This window comes from Microplitis mediator, chromosome 1, assembly GCF_029852145.1.
Source record: "Microplitis mediator isolate UGA2020A chromosome 1, iyMicMedi2.1, whole genome shotgun sequence".
Lineage (NCBI taxonomy): Eukaryota > Metazoa > Arthropoda > Insecta > Hymenoptera > Braconidae > Microplitis > Microplitis mediator.
The window spans coordinates 19805374-19820420 of record NC_079969.1 but is presented as its reverse complement, the minus strand read 5'-3'; the positions used below and the strand labels follow the sequence as shown (position 1 = coordinate 19820420).

At 37.2% G+C, this 15047-nt stretch overlaps 3 protein-coding genes across 3 annotated transcripts; 1 reads left to right on the top strand and 2 right to left on the bottom strand.

Annotated features, from left to right (window-relative positions):
• Nucleotides 1-4036: 4036 nt before the first annotated feature.
• LOC130673305 (uncharacterized) lies at nt 4037-4477 on the bottom strand. Its single transcript, XM_057478282.1, has one exon. The coding sequence runs from the start codon at nt 4475-4477 to the stop codon at nt 4037-4039; it is 441 nt and encodes a 146-aa protein (XP_057334265.1).
• Nucleotides 4478-4812: 335 nt separating this feature from the next.
• Nucleotides 4813-5388, bottom strand: LOC130673296 (uncharacterized). Its single transcript, XM_057478272.1, has one exon. The coding sequence runs from the start codon at nt 5386-5388 to the stop codon at nt 4813-4815; it is 576 nt and encodes a 191-aa protein (XP_057334255.1).
• A 3122-nt stretch (nt 5389-8510) lies between these two features.
• On the top strand, nt 8511-9332 carry LOC130673287 (uncharacterized). The gene has a single exon (XM_057478264.1). The coding sequence runs from the start codon at nt 8511-8513 to the stop codon at nt 9330-9332; it is 822 nt and encodes a 273-aa protein (XP_057334247.1).
• Nucleotides 9333-15047: the final 5715 nt, after the last annotated feature.

The window sequence follows — 15047 nt, the reverse complement described above, 5'->3', positions numbered from 1 at the left end:
AATCGTTTCGAATCGCTTCTTTTAATCAGGTTATATATATATATATATATATATATATATATATATATATATTTAAATATTTATAGGTTTTATATCAATGAAATCTGATCAGATTTAATCATACATAGACATATATAACTACATATAGGTTGTCACGATATTGGAATATCGCGGCATCTTCGCATTAGGTCGGAGAGGGGCAACAGATGGCAGCACACGCTGCTCAACACGTCTCACATATCATTATTATTATCACTACTATGATTATTATTATTCTATGTATTATCTTATTTTATTTACTGTGTCTTTATTATGTGTTTAATTTCCTAGGTAAAATTTGCGGCTAAATCAGTAAAACTTACTGAATTTTATACACTTTGTTCAGTCACGAGCTTAATTACTTTGAAAAGCTTCGTGTACTTTCGCTACGTACGGCAGCAGCCGAACTCGCTACTGACTTGAATGTCAGAATAGTGCCGGGTCACTCGCTATCTGGGCCCGACACCTGCAATTTCTTGCTCATGACCATGTCAAAATGGCATGAGAACCCGCTACCAGCCGGCCAATGAAATAATTCGTCTCATATCAGCGTGCTCGGCAGCCAATAAGGAAATTGGCTGTTAACTACTTCCGGTTGGCGCGCATTTAAGCCAATGGGAAAATTCGTCTTATGCAGCAATGCTGCCACGTCAGCACAGAGGGAAAACGCCGGCTCAACACCAGCAAGCCAGGATCGATTTGGTAGTTCGATCAGTACGAATACAGCTATCCATCTAACCGCTTCGTTCAATATATCACTAGTGTGATATAAGTCTGAACCGCTCCGCTAAATCTCCGCTTAACTATTCTCAATAATTAGCTAGTATATCAAGGCTACTAATTATTGAGTATATATTGAATTGTTGCTCGTGTGTTATTAATTATAAATTAATTATCGCGTCATTAACCGCTATCGACCACGTGTCGAATTTATACGCGCATTCTTTTACAGTCGCATTCGCTATCGCGTATCTTGTAGTTGCATTCGCTATAAAGTATTTTTCTTACAGTTATTCAGTGTACATATTGTTAAATAAAGATCTATTCTATTATCTGTAATTTTTGTGTTAATTGTTAGTTATTTAATTAACCACACCTACACCAGAATCCCACAGAACACTAGCTCATTTTACAAACTTATAAATGGGGTTTATAGCCGCCAGGATAAATAATTGCGTATTTATTTATTTGATTATTTGATTATTATTATTATTATTTTGGTTGGTTGACGCATGCGCGGCAACGCAACAGTTGGCCTCAGTGAATTTTATTTATCAAAAATAAATTTACGGGTTTTATAAATAAATCAATGTGAGATTTATCTATAAAATTACATTAATAATTGGCTCTGAAATATGGGAATGGTCATTCAATGTCGGAAATGGACAAATTACACTAAAAACAAGTCATGTATCATGTTGGTGTTGATGAGTAAATTAATATGCGACAGGTATATTGCTCCATTGGTTAAAGTGAGAAAAATTATAAGATGGCGCCGGCCGAGGTTCCGGCATGGAACTCACGTGCTGCCATGGTCAGACGTGGATAATCTCTTGTGAGAGCAAGGTGTGTTGCTTGTTGATGCTAAATATTGTCCTAAATTGAGACGCCATTTGGAATTGCTAAGATTTACAAATTGTATTGGCTATTTATAAAGTGTTTGAGACACTTAACAATTAGTATTGAGAATATTTGTGGCATTGATTGATAGTATATTAAAAATTCAGACCAATGGAGCCAATAACCACACTATTTTACAACGACGACTGTAAGTACCTTTGTGTTTAATACATTGGGGTGTAATTTGTCCCGCGTTGGTGGCCATTCGCATATCTCACGTGTGAGTGAGAGAGAGCGTAATACTTATTCTGAATTTCAATATATATATATATATATATATATATATATATATATATATATATATATATATATATACACTCGCGTACTTGTTTGTCTCAGCGGAAATTTCCCAAACTTGGGGAAGTAATATTCAGTGTTTATTGTTGAATAATTATTGGTGACCGTTTATATGAATTGACGGTAAATAATTAATGATTTTTATAATTAGTATTTTTATAGTATTAAATAATTTTTGGTGATCGTCTGTATGAGTTGACGGTAAATAATTAATGATATTTACAATTATTATTTTACATTATTAAATAATTATTGGTGACCGTCTGTATGAGTTGACGGTAAATAATTAATGATATTTACATTATTATTATGATATTATTAAATAATTACTGGTAACCGTTCATATGATTTGACGGTAAATAATTAATAACATTTACGTTTATTATTTATCATATTTTGAATGGTATTGGGAACATTATTTTACAATTATTTAAATATCACCAGTGGTTTCGTTATTAAATTTGCGTTAAACAATTAAATCTTATTATTTGCGATAATTATTATTAGTGACATCACTTATGTTATTTTGCGTTGATTATTTATAGTTATTTGTTTATTATTTGTAAACACTGGCGATTATTTGCTGTAACTATTTACAATTATTATCAGCGAGTATTATTGGCGGTAAATAGTTACAAGTGCTAAAGGTATTAATATTTTCTGCGGACTCATAATTCATACTGTGATAAAATTATATTGTGCGTGTTTATTTCACTTAAATACTTAAAATTAAATTTAAATTAAATTTAAGTGAGGAGGTGAGATGCTGGGATGCTCAATTTGCGGGATTGAGGTGTTGATGATATGGTGTTAAAATAAATATTTTTTAACACTGATTTTAATTTTATTATATTAATAAATTACTTATTTATTATAATTATATACACTATTTACACTGCACTGGTAATGTTTGTATAATGCTGAGAAAGGTATTTTTAACGTGGTAACACGCGGTGAGGTGATATAAAGATGGCGGTTGCGGCAAACTAACAACCACGCGGTGAGATGAATTTACTGAATTAAATAATTATTTAGGTTGATATGAACTTAAATAAGCACAAAAACAATAAGTGAAAATTATTCACTTTAAATTGAAATTAAATTGGAGATGATAAGTGATAATTATAGCGAGATTGCAAAAGATTTGAATTAAACACAAAAAAACACGTGGCTTATAGCGTCGGTGAGTTTTCAACAATGATGGCTTCGTCTTCTTCTTCATCCCCACTTGGATCAGTGGGTGGAGCTTGAGATGAGAATGGGACCGGTGGAGCCGCCTGCGCATGATAACGCGCCGACGCAACTCTAATTAACCGGCCTCAGAGTAGCGACGTGAAACGCAAGCGCGGGAGATTCGAACATTCTCCCCGCCTTCGCCAACTCGTTGGAGAAGATACTGATGAGATGGTTAGAGATGAGAATCTTCCTTGGCGGTTGAGATGGGTAACAGAACCAGCTTGGTGACTGGTCTGGTGAATGTTGAGGTGGCAGTCTTGACAGTGACGACTCTGGTAAGACCATCACTACCAGGATGGAGATGAGTAACTCTGGCAAGAGGCCACTTGGATGGTGGATACCTCTCGTCCACTATGAGAACCAATGAACCAATCTTGATATCATGGTGAGATGTATGCCACTTTGAGATAGATTGGTGAGATTGCAGACATTCAGCAGACCAGCGTTCCCAGAAATACTGAAGTCTTTCTTGAATTCTTTGATAAAGTGAGAGATGAGATGTTAGTACACTGGTGAGACTTGGTTCAGGTATAGTGTTGAGTGGCGCACCTCGGATAAAATGACCCGGGGTAAGAGCTGAGATGTCCTCAGGGTCATCAGTAAGTGCACTGAGTGGCCTTGAGTTTAATAGTGCCTCAACTTGAGTGAGGAATGTTGAGAAGTCTTCATAGGTGAGAAGTAGGTCAGCAATGGTGCGTTGGAGATGATGTTTGACAGATTTTACAGCGGCTTCTCACTTGCCACCCATGTGTGGAGCACCAGGTGGGTTAAAAATCCACTGAGTTCCGTCTGAGGTGAGAACTTGCTGGAGATGAGATGATTCTTTGAGTGCACCAGAGAGAAGTTATTTAAGAATGACATCTGCCCCCTTGAAGTTCGTGCCACAGTCACTGAAAAGGGTTTTGCAGATGCCACGACGACTTGTGAACCTCCTGAACGCCTTGAGACAGCCTTCTGCAGTGTAATCGCTTACAGCTTCCAGGTGAATTGCAGAAGTTGAGAAGCATACAAAGACCGCAATCCAGCCTTTGTAGCAGCGTGTACCTCGTCCTTGAAAGTATTTTAGCTGAACAGGACCAGCGTAGTCTACGCCAGTACTTTCAAAGACGAGTGATGGTGAGACTCGAGATGTAGGCTGTTGACCCATCAACTGTTGAGATCGCTGAGCTCTCTGTCTTACACAGACAACACAGCGTTGAATGTGATATTTAATTGGGACTCTTCCACCAAATGTCCAACACTTCTTGCGCACGGCAGCTAGCGTCAGTTGCGTACCTCCATGCATTGTGCGAGCATGCGCATCAGAGATGATGAGATGAGAGAGATGACAATTCTTTGGTAGTATGGGTGGATGATTGCTGTCCGTGTCGAGATGAGAATTTTGTAGTCGTCCACCAACTCGTACAATGTCCGTAGAATCGATGTAAGCTGTGAGACGTGAGAACGGATGAGATTTCAAAAACGATTTGTTTTGAGATAATTGCGAAATTTCGTTCTTGAAATATTCTTGTTGTGTTGCTTTGATCCAGAAGTACAAAGCTGAATATAAATCAGCTGGTGTGAGTGGTGAGATGTGAAGAGATGATGCAGGAATTTGCCGAACTGAGGATGGTTGCTTTTCTACTTGGCTAGTGGAAAACACCCAGCGAGACATATTGCTTCCACTTGAGATGCGATGTTGTTGAGATGATTGACGTTATCAGCGCCTCCGCAGATATCATCCACGTAGCTGCCTTTTTCAAAAGGTTCGACAGCTAGTGGATACTTATCTCCTTCATCGATAATCAGCTGTTTGAGAACATGGCCAGCAGGATATGGTGCTGGACGCGTGCCGTATATAACGGTGGTGAGATGATATGATTGAGGTTGATTGTCATCATCTTCCCAGAGGATCCGTTGATAGTCCCAATCATCTGGATGAACATTGATTTGATGAAACATCTTTGTGATGTCCGTGGTAAAGATGAATTGGTGTCTTCTGACATACAGTAAGACATCAAAGATGTCAGACTGCAGTTTTGGACTCGTGTGAAGTGTGTCATTTAGTGAGATGCCTGAGGTAGTATTACTGAAGCCGTTGAAAACGACTCTCAGCTTCATTGTTGTGCTTTCTTCACGAAGGACACCGTGATGAGGTAGATAGTAGGTGATGTGAGATGATTGATATGAATCTGGAACCTTTTGCATGTGACCCATGGCCTCATACTCCGTGAGAAAGTCCTTGTAGAGATGATTGAACTCAGGCTTTTGTGAGATGTTTTTTATTAGTCGATTGAGACACTTGGTGGCTATGTGTATTGACTGTCCAAGCTGCTGAGATGATGATTTAAATGGTAATCGCACGGTATATCTACCAGTGTGATCACGAGAGTGAGTTGATTGAAAGTGAGACTCACATTCAGCTTCTTCTACCGTGAGAGACTCGTTGAGATGCGATGGAACTTCTTCAAGTTGCCAAAACTTGACGATTGAATCATGAAATTGATCGTTAGAGATGATATGGTGAGATCTGCTTGGTGATTGTTGTGATTGAGATGATACTGGACCAAGTATGGACCAGCCGAAAATGGTTTTGATGGCAACTGGATCACCAAGTGAACCAGTTTAAACTCCAGGTTTGATAATTTTTCCATAACAATCTGCGCCGATGAGTAGATCAATTTTATCAGACTTGAAATAGTCTGGATCAGCTAATTGCAGATTGTTGAGATGATTCCACGAATGTTCCTTAATTGAAACAGCTGGCAGCTCAGCTGTAAGTTTATTGAGAATGTGTGCAGAGATGATAACACTATCATCACAGTGAAGTGAGGTGAGAGAGATGTTTACAGCTCCAGATGTACTTCCGGATGATACACTGCCAACTCCAACAATTGGAATTTGAGATGAAATGATGTCAAGTTGACAATTATTGACTATTGTCCGTGATATGAGAGTGAGTTTTGACCCAGGGTCGATGAGAAGGCGGATAATTTGATGATTATCATCGGCGTAGTTGAGAATGGCCTTGGCAGTGGCCAGTAAGACACTGGGTCGTGATATTGCTCTTGAGATGTCATGCGAGTGGTTTATTTGTACTGAGTTGAGTGCTGCTGATTGAGATGATAACTTGACATCATTGATGTCATTTTTTGTTGCACTTGAGGTGAGGTGAGAACTGGTTGTCAAGCGTTTGAGATGAGCTGCGAGTGAAACACAGGAGAGGTGAGATGAGACTGAATCAATAGAGATGATGCAAGATAAGCAATTGAAGATAACCCCATTCAACAGGTCAAGGAGCTCACTATGGGGGATGAAGAGAAGAAGAAGGGTCTTCCAAAGGACCAGGAGCACTCAGAGGTCCATGAAGGTATCCCCACGGACCCACACCTCTTTCCAGTAATCAAAGTCGTCGACACTCCAGTCCTCAGCGACTCAAGCGCCACCGAGACTGTGAACCCCGGCGAGGGAGATCAGTCTAAGCAGAAACTCAAGCGCACTCCAAGGAAATCGACGATTTCTCCAGCACTTGAGATGAAGGTGATTAGTCAGCACTCACGGCTTAGAGTCTTCTCAGACTGGGCATCTCTGGCTGCTATACTCACCGTTGCTGACAGCTTAGCTCAACTCAAGTCTAGGCTTAAATTACTCGAGGGTGAATGGCACCAGTTCAACCTCACTCACGACTCACTGGCACTCACCTGCACCAAGGAGTTCTTGGAAAGCTCATATGTCAAGGACGGAGTATACGATTTGGTGTATCGGTCGTATATCAACGCCAATGGCAAACTAATCGCACTCATCAACTCAGTTCCAGTGCCAGCTGCTGCTCGAGCTGTCGTGCACTCAACCCGTGCTCCAACTCATCTGCCAGCACTCACAATTCCCAAGTTCGATGGGCGTTACGAGAACTGGCCTCAATTCAGGGACTCATTCACCTCAATCGTGATCAATGCTCAGAAACTCGCTCCAGTACAGCGTCTTCAGTACCTAAAGAGCTGTCTGCACGGACAAGCCGCACTCAGCCTCGCCAGTGTACAAATATGTGACGACCAATTTGTACCTGCGTAAAATCAGCTCATGGAGAGCTATAACAATCCTCGTTTACTCATCGGTGCTCAACTGGACAAGCTCCTGCACATACATACGCTCACTTCACGCTCATCTGAGCAGCTCAATTACCTCCTGAACCTCGTTTTGGAGGCAATCAACGCACTCAAAGCATTAGGTGTGCAAATTAACTCAGACATGAATCCACTGCTTACGCAGTTGATCATATCCAAGCTGGACTCATACAACCGGGAGCTCTGGGAAAACAAAATTGGTGCTCCCACGGAATACCCAACACTCAAAGTACTCACTGAGTTCTTAGTCAGTCGTGCTCGTGCTCAAGAACGAGTGAAACATGCGTTTTCGTCTAAACCACCGCGCTCATCCGCTAAAACAGCTTCATATGCTGCTGCAGCTGTTACAGACTCATCACCCAGCACTCAATCTCCAGCCACGCACTTATCTGCTGCACTCGTCTGTAAACACGTCCGGCATTCATCATACTAGTACTCATCGCTCAGCAATCTTACTCGCAACTTGCCTACTTGCCCTTATCATCAGATTAGTACTCGTCCAGTATGTATATTGCTGGATCCAGGTTCTGAATCATTTTTTGTTTCAGATTCCTTGGTGCACTCACTTCTAATCTAAAGCACACTCATCTATACAGATCATTGATATCGGTGTATCCAATGCTGGTAGAGCTAAATCACAATTTGCACTCAAACTCTCATGTAAGCATTCAAAAAACTCAGTCATCATCGCACACGTGTGAGATGAACTCATTACAACAAGTTGCTGATCAACTTAAAGCACTCTGCAAGGCCGGCGGATTCTCTCTTGCTAAATGGGCAAGCAATCATCCAAAATTACAACAACTCAATCACGTGGAAGCGATCAAGAATCACAAATTCGAGGATTCAGACTCCAGCACCAAGATTCTGGGCATGTACTGGTCCTTCGACTCAGATCAGTTTTATTTCACGTACTCACCACCGTACTCAACTCAAAAATTTACAAAAAGGATTATTTTATCAGAGATTGCTCAAATCTCTGATCCTCTTGAATTTCTCGCACCACTCATCATTCGAGCCAAGGTATTCATTCAGGAGCTTTAGCTTGAGAAGCTCAGCTGGTACACTTCATTGGCAGCCAATCACTGGCATAAATGGAAAAACTTCAAAAATGAACACAAGCTCATATCTGAAATCAAAATTCCAAGATGGATCCACTCATCCACGTGCTCAACCACCGAAATTCATGGATTCTCGGACGCCTCACAATTGGCAATGGCAGCTGCCGTGTTCATCGAAGTCCACACACCTGCCTATGGAGTCAGAGTTACGATGTTCTGCTCTAAAACCAAGGTAGCTCCGTTAAAACGACTAACGATACCAAGGTTAGAACTCACCGCAGCTCACATGTTGGCAAAACTCATCAAACACTGCCAGAGCACTCTTAATCTCACTCAATCGCCAACATACTTGTGGACGGACTCAACACTCACAATCACGTGGATCAAATCTCACCGGTCTTGCTGGAAGGAGTTTGTCCGGAATAGGGTGTCACATATTCAAGATCTACTTCCAGATGACCACTGGAATTTCATTTCGGGCACACAAAACCCAGCAGACTGCGCAACACGAGGGTTGTCACCTACTCAACTCCGTGATTGTCAACTATGGTGGACTGGCCCACCATGGTTGCTCAAGAGTTCATCGTCCTGGCCTAAATGTCCATCAATCAATGATACAGGAGCTCAAGCCGAAGAACGGCCTAGACTGGCCCTATTTTCATCGAACTTATTAATGAAATCAAATTGGCCTATCATGAAACGGCCAATACCACTTCTACGCATGTTACGAGCTACTGCAATCTGCTACAGACTCCGTGACATGATCAAGAAATCACCGAACTCATCACTCAAGACTCCAATTACTTCTGACAAAGTAACTTCTGCACTCAACTTCTGTATCAAAGCATCTCAACGCATTCATTTTTCACACGAGATCAACATATATTCCAAGCACGCACCATGGCCAAATGGTCATCCATTTGCTCGATTGGTTGCTTTCATTGACACCGACGGTAGCATTCGAGTAGGTGGATGATTGGAAAATTATTCAAATCAGGACCAAAGTAAGCATCCTGCTATTCTACCACGGAATGCGGCACTCATGAAACTCATCATCTCTGATGCTCATCAGCGTACCATGCATGGTGGTACTCAACTTACTCTTGCATTCATACGACAAAAGTACTGGATCATTGGCGGTAGACAACCAGTACGCTCAATTATACACAAGTGCATAAAATGCGCACGACATCGTGCTGGTAGAGCTCAACAACTCATGGGTCAGCTACCAGTATCACGAGTCACTCTATCATCAGCATTCACTCACACTGGAGTTGACTTTGCTGGACCAATATTACTCAAAAATTAAAGACGTAGAGGAGCAAAAACATACAAAGGCTGGATTTGTGTTTTTGTCTGCCTTTCTACGTCAGCAGTACATCTAGAGGTAGTCAGCGACTACAGCTCTAGTGGGTTTATAGCAGCACTCCACAGATTCATCAGCCGACGAGGCATCTCCACAGCACTCTGCAGCGATTGCGGAACGACGTTCAAAGGCGCTGAAAATGATCTCAACCGTCTGTTTACTTAAGGAACTCAAGAGTCAAGAGAAATACTGGATCACATCACTGTGAACAGTATTGCTTGGCATTTCAATCCACCAGTGCTCCATACATGGGTAAAAAGTGAAAAGCTGCTGTCAAATCACTCAAACATCATCTTACTCGATCAGTGGGAGAGTCTTCATTTACGTTTGAAGAATTTACGACTCTTCTTACGCAAATTGAAGCTATACTGAATTCAAGACCATTGGAGCCACTCACGGAAGATCCAGATGACATTGATGCACTCACTCCTGGTCACTTCCTAATTGGACGAGCACTCAACATGATTCCTGAACCACCACTCATCGATACAAATAGTTCTCGATTGTCAAGATGGCAATTTTCACAACAACGTGTTCAGCAGTTCTGGAATCATTGGACTACAAGTTATCTTCAGAGACGAATGGCAATCACCAAGTGGCAACGTTCAACTCATCAAATTCAAGTTGGGTCACTTGTATTACTCACCGACGAGAGGTTTCCTCTAACCAGGTGGCCTCTCGCTCGTATTATCGCACTCCACCCTGGCAAAGATGGATTAACCAGGGTTGCTACGCTCAAAACAGTGAACTCAACACTCACCCGTCCAATCACGAAGCTTGCTCTCCTACCAATTGAACCAGAACCTCAAGAAGATGACGAAGAATAACTCAAATGGTTCAATGACATGCTCACCGATAGATCGAGTACTCAAGAACTCATCAATTATCAACTCTGTTGCTGATGGCGGGCGGAATGTTGCGTTATCAAATTTGAATGTAGTTGCACTTTCGGCAAATAGAGGCAGCACCTACTGGGGCGTAGTGTCTGACAATTCGAACTTGACTAGCGCAGTGCGGCGCATGCGCATCGAATTTTTCTGCCTCGTGTCGAGAAAACCGACGCCCTTATCTTTTGGTTTACGTATATTCATGTAACAACACGTGTTATATTAAATCTATTCATTTTGCCCTCATCACGAGTAATTGAATAAAAGTAATTAATTAAAAGCAATCAGTAATCAGTAAGCTTTATAAAAATATAATCATTTTTATAATTGCTAACATAAAAACTCATTTATAAATTAACAAAGAACTCAACTAAATCAGCGATCATCGACCACGAGGTTATTCCATCGGGAGAAACAACAGGTGCATTTTTTAATAAATATTTACTTGTTACCAGTGCTCAAATAATTAAAGGACTCAATATTACAATTAATTATTTATCATTATGCTCAAACTTTTAAATAAATAAAAAGTTATATTTCGCTCAGTAGCCTCTGCAATCATGCTACCACGTGTTCAACACATAATTTAAATTCAGTGCAATTAAATCTGAGCTTATTAAATTCATTTACTTCAGTGATCATTATTGTTAAAACTCAATGATTAAATTATTGGATATCTAGTGTTATCTAGAAATAGTAATTAACGTGTTTTATAATGAACTTCACTCAGTAACCTCTAATTTCATGTTACTTTAAATTCTGACATTTTTACAATCAAATAAGTGTTCAGCTAAACTCAAATTAATTACTTAAATTGTTTACATTAATTACTCAAGCTCAATTCAACAATTTGCATTCATTTTAATTCAGTACCGTGATTAAAAAAAAATGATTAAAAATGATTTCACACGTTAAATGTCCATAAGAGACAGGATTAGAAATGATTTGAAGGATTAAAAAGTATTTAAAATGATTAAAAAACAAATCATTTTAAATACTTTTTAATCATTTTTTTTAATCAGGGTATTCATGAGCTCAGACAATTAACAGTATTAATCAATTAAATCAACGATTTAATTTGTAACCCAGTGATATTTTGTGCTGTGACAAATAAAAATATTGTTATATTTTTTAATATGCGTATTTTTCCAACATCCTAACCACCAACCAGTCCTGGCATGCATTTATTTTATTATTACTACAACACTAGCAAAAATAGTATTTTTTAAAGTATCAACTGTCATAAAAAAGTGTAATTGTCGATATTTGTCAACTCATTTAATACTCAAAATGCAAAAAGAATCGGATAAAAGCAATTTAAGCCGAGATAATTGCTTGACCTTGAGAGAGTGAGAGTAAAGCACAACTCACGCTTCGCGTTCAGACGTGTAATTTCACAAAGCCCAACCTAAAGAGCTTAAAATTCTCAGTATACTTGCATCGAAGAGGCAGCTTTTTTTTATGTATCTTGGTGGTAAATCCAACAAAATTGAGTTTCTATGTGTGGAAATCTGATTGCACAATGAACATATTTTTCCTCATACCAACTCGCGTTATTTGTAATTAGTTTAATTTTCAATTTAATTATTGATTCTTCACATTTTTTTTCAATCAAACTATATATATATACACTTATCCAAAAAATTAAAGGAACAAAAAAATTTATAAATTTTTTAATGATTTTTGGAAGGCTGTATTTTCGTGAAAAATGATCGTACCGAAAAAATAAGAAAAGCAAATTGAAGCTTGGAATCTCTAGTTCAAAGATCTTCCAGCAAAATATTTTTTTAAGCCACGAGAAAAAAAAATGACTAAAACGTAAAAAAAACAGTAAAAAAATTCTTTTTTATCTCGTTTTTCGGAAATTTTTTTTTTTTTTCCTCTTTAGTTTACATTTACTGAATAACTAACGCAAAAATGAAAAAAAATCCGAAAAAAATTGATTTTTTCATTTTGGTAATGATGACACAAATTGAGGAACAAAACTTGTTCCTTTAATTGTTTTGTAAAACTTTGAGCAATCGGCCCGGACAAACGGTTTGATGGATCAATCTAAAAATTTCCAGGGTTTTTGAGGGCCCGGGAAAAAATGATTTTGCCTAATCATATATGATTATATATGTTCATATATATATACATATATGATTATATATAATCATATATGAAGTTATATATAATCATGCATGATTATATATGGGGTCATATATAATTATATATGACCCCATACATAATTAGATCTGATCATACCTGGCTGTTATAAGCCCATATATAGTCTATATATAATCAGATCTGATTATATATAAGTCTATATATAATTAGATCTGATCAGATCTGATTATATATAAGTCTATGTATAATTAGATATGATCATACCTGGCTGTTATGACCCCATATATAATCATACATAAGTCTATATATGATCAGATCTATTTATATATGTCTATATATAGTTAGATCTGATCATACCTGGCTGTTATGACCCCATATATAATCATGTACAAGTCTATATATGATCAGGTCTGATCATATATGAGTCTATATATAATTAGATATAATCATACCTAGCTGTTATAACCCCATATATGATCATATATAAGTCTATACATGATTAGATCTGATCAGACATGATTGATACAAACCCATATATAATTAGATATAGGCCTATATATAATTAGATCTGATCAGACGTGACTGATATAAACCTATATGTAGTTATATATGTCTATGATTAAATCTGATCAGATTTCATTGATATGAAACCTATAAGTATTTAAATATATATATATATATATATATATATATATATTAAATAATATGACAATTTTTTAATATCAATGTTATTAAATTTTTATTCTGTCAACTATCAATCAAACTTAAATCCCCAATACTTAAAAAATGTTCAAAGGTTTCGGCAGTAATTTAAAAGTATAAAGTATCAATTTGATTATTTGAGTTAAGTAATGCCATAAACTTTTCTTAATTGTAAGTGTATAACAGACTAGAGGATCAGACTACAAACCATCGATAACCAAAGTTAAGCAGCATCGGCGTTGGTCATTAATTGGATGGGTGACCTCGTAGTAAAATAATTGTCGATGGTTAATAATTTTTTTTTTTTTTTATTTAATTTTAACCGACATTGATATTGATAAAGACAATAAATCCTAATTAAACTACTTAATTAATAATTTACAGATATTCTAAATGAGATTCTAAAAATGACTATATTCGATCATGCATGATTATATATAATCATATATGATCATGTATAAACAGATCAAGTTATGTATGATCAGACCTGGCCAATTTTTGGATCTGATCATATATAGACAATTATGCATGATCATATATGATTAGGCAAAATCATTTTTTCCCGGGGGTACATTAAGCTGTAAAATTACCTGGCAACATTATTTTTTTTATCAATATTTGCAGAGTAGCGATAAGTCGACTAAAAATCCAGAAAATGGCCAATTTTTAAGGGTTTTTCAAATGGATATCAAGAATGAAAAAAAATTTTTTTTTTTTTAAATCGAAAATGGAACTAAGAGGGAATTTATTCAAGTTTTTTAAACTGCCCTTTAAATTACTGTGCGGCCATTATTTGCTGAGATATCAATAATCAAAGACAAAAGGATCATTTTTCATTTAAAGGCTGATATCTCAACAGCAAATTCTCGTACAGAAAAACAAAAAAAAGCAAATTGTAGCTGAATAAATTTCCTAAGCGAACCATGAATTCGTTTTTTTGAAAAAATTTTTTTCGGCCCCGTAGACCTTAAAAACAAAACCAAAAAATTTAGTAAAATTTTGTCTCGACCTTCTTCTTCTGATTCCGCAAAAACCGTGGCTTGAAAAAATATTTTGCTGGAAGATCTTCAAACAAGAGATTTCAAGCTTCAATTTGTTTTTTTTATTTTTTCGGTACGATCATTTTTCCACGAAAATACAGCCTTCCAAAAATCACTAAAAAATTTATAAAATTTTTTTGTTCCTTTAATTTTTTGGATAAGTGTATATATATATTAGACTGTGCCAAATAAATCGACGATATTTTCTTTTCCGGTCCCATATCAAAATTTCGTTGAGAATGACGAAAAAAAAATTGTGTCAAAAATTGAGCCCTCTATCTTCATTTTTTAGTTAGCGCTCGCAAAAATAAGAATTTTCGCCAAAAAGTTTTTTTTCACTTATTTTTTTGTTATAGACAATTCAATATACCAAATATAAAAAAACCATTGGTATGGTTTTGTAGGAAATTAAATTCTCTACAAAGATGATTTTTTATCGAACTTAAAAAGTCAACAGCTTTTTTTTTATAGCTGATGAAATTACTTTTCGTTCTATAATTTTCATTTTTAATTATTGATCAACACTTATTAAACGACTTCCTAACGAAAAGTACATACTAATGCAATTTTTTTAGGAATATTTATGA

Excerpts from the sequence above, each read along its gene's own strand:
- LOC130673305 (XM_057478282.1), bottom strand. The coding sequence starts at position 4,477 with ATGCATGGAGGTACGCAACTGACGCTAGCTGCCGTGCGCAAGAAGTGT.
- LOC130673296 (XM_057478272.1), bottom strand. The coding sequence starts at position 5,388 with ATGGGTCACATGCAAAAGGTTCCAGATTCATATCAATCATCTCACATC.
- LOC130673287 (XM_057478264.1), top strand. The coding sequence starts at position 8,511 with ATGGCAGCTGCCGTGTTCATCGAAGTCCACACACCTGCCTATGGAGTC.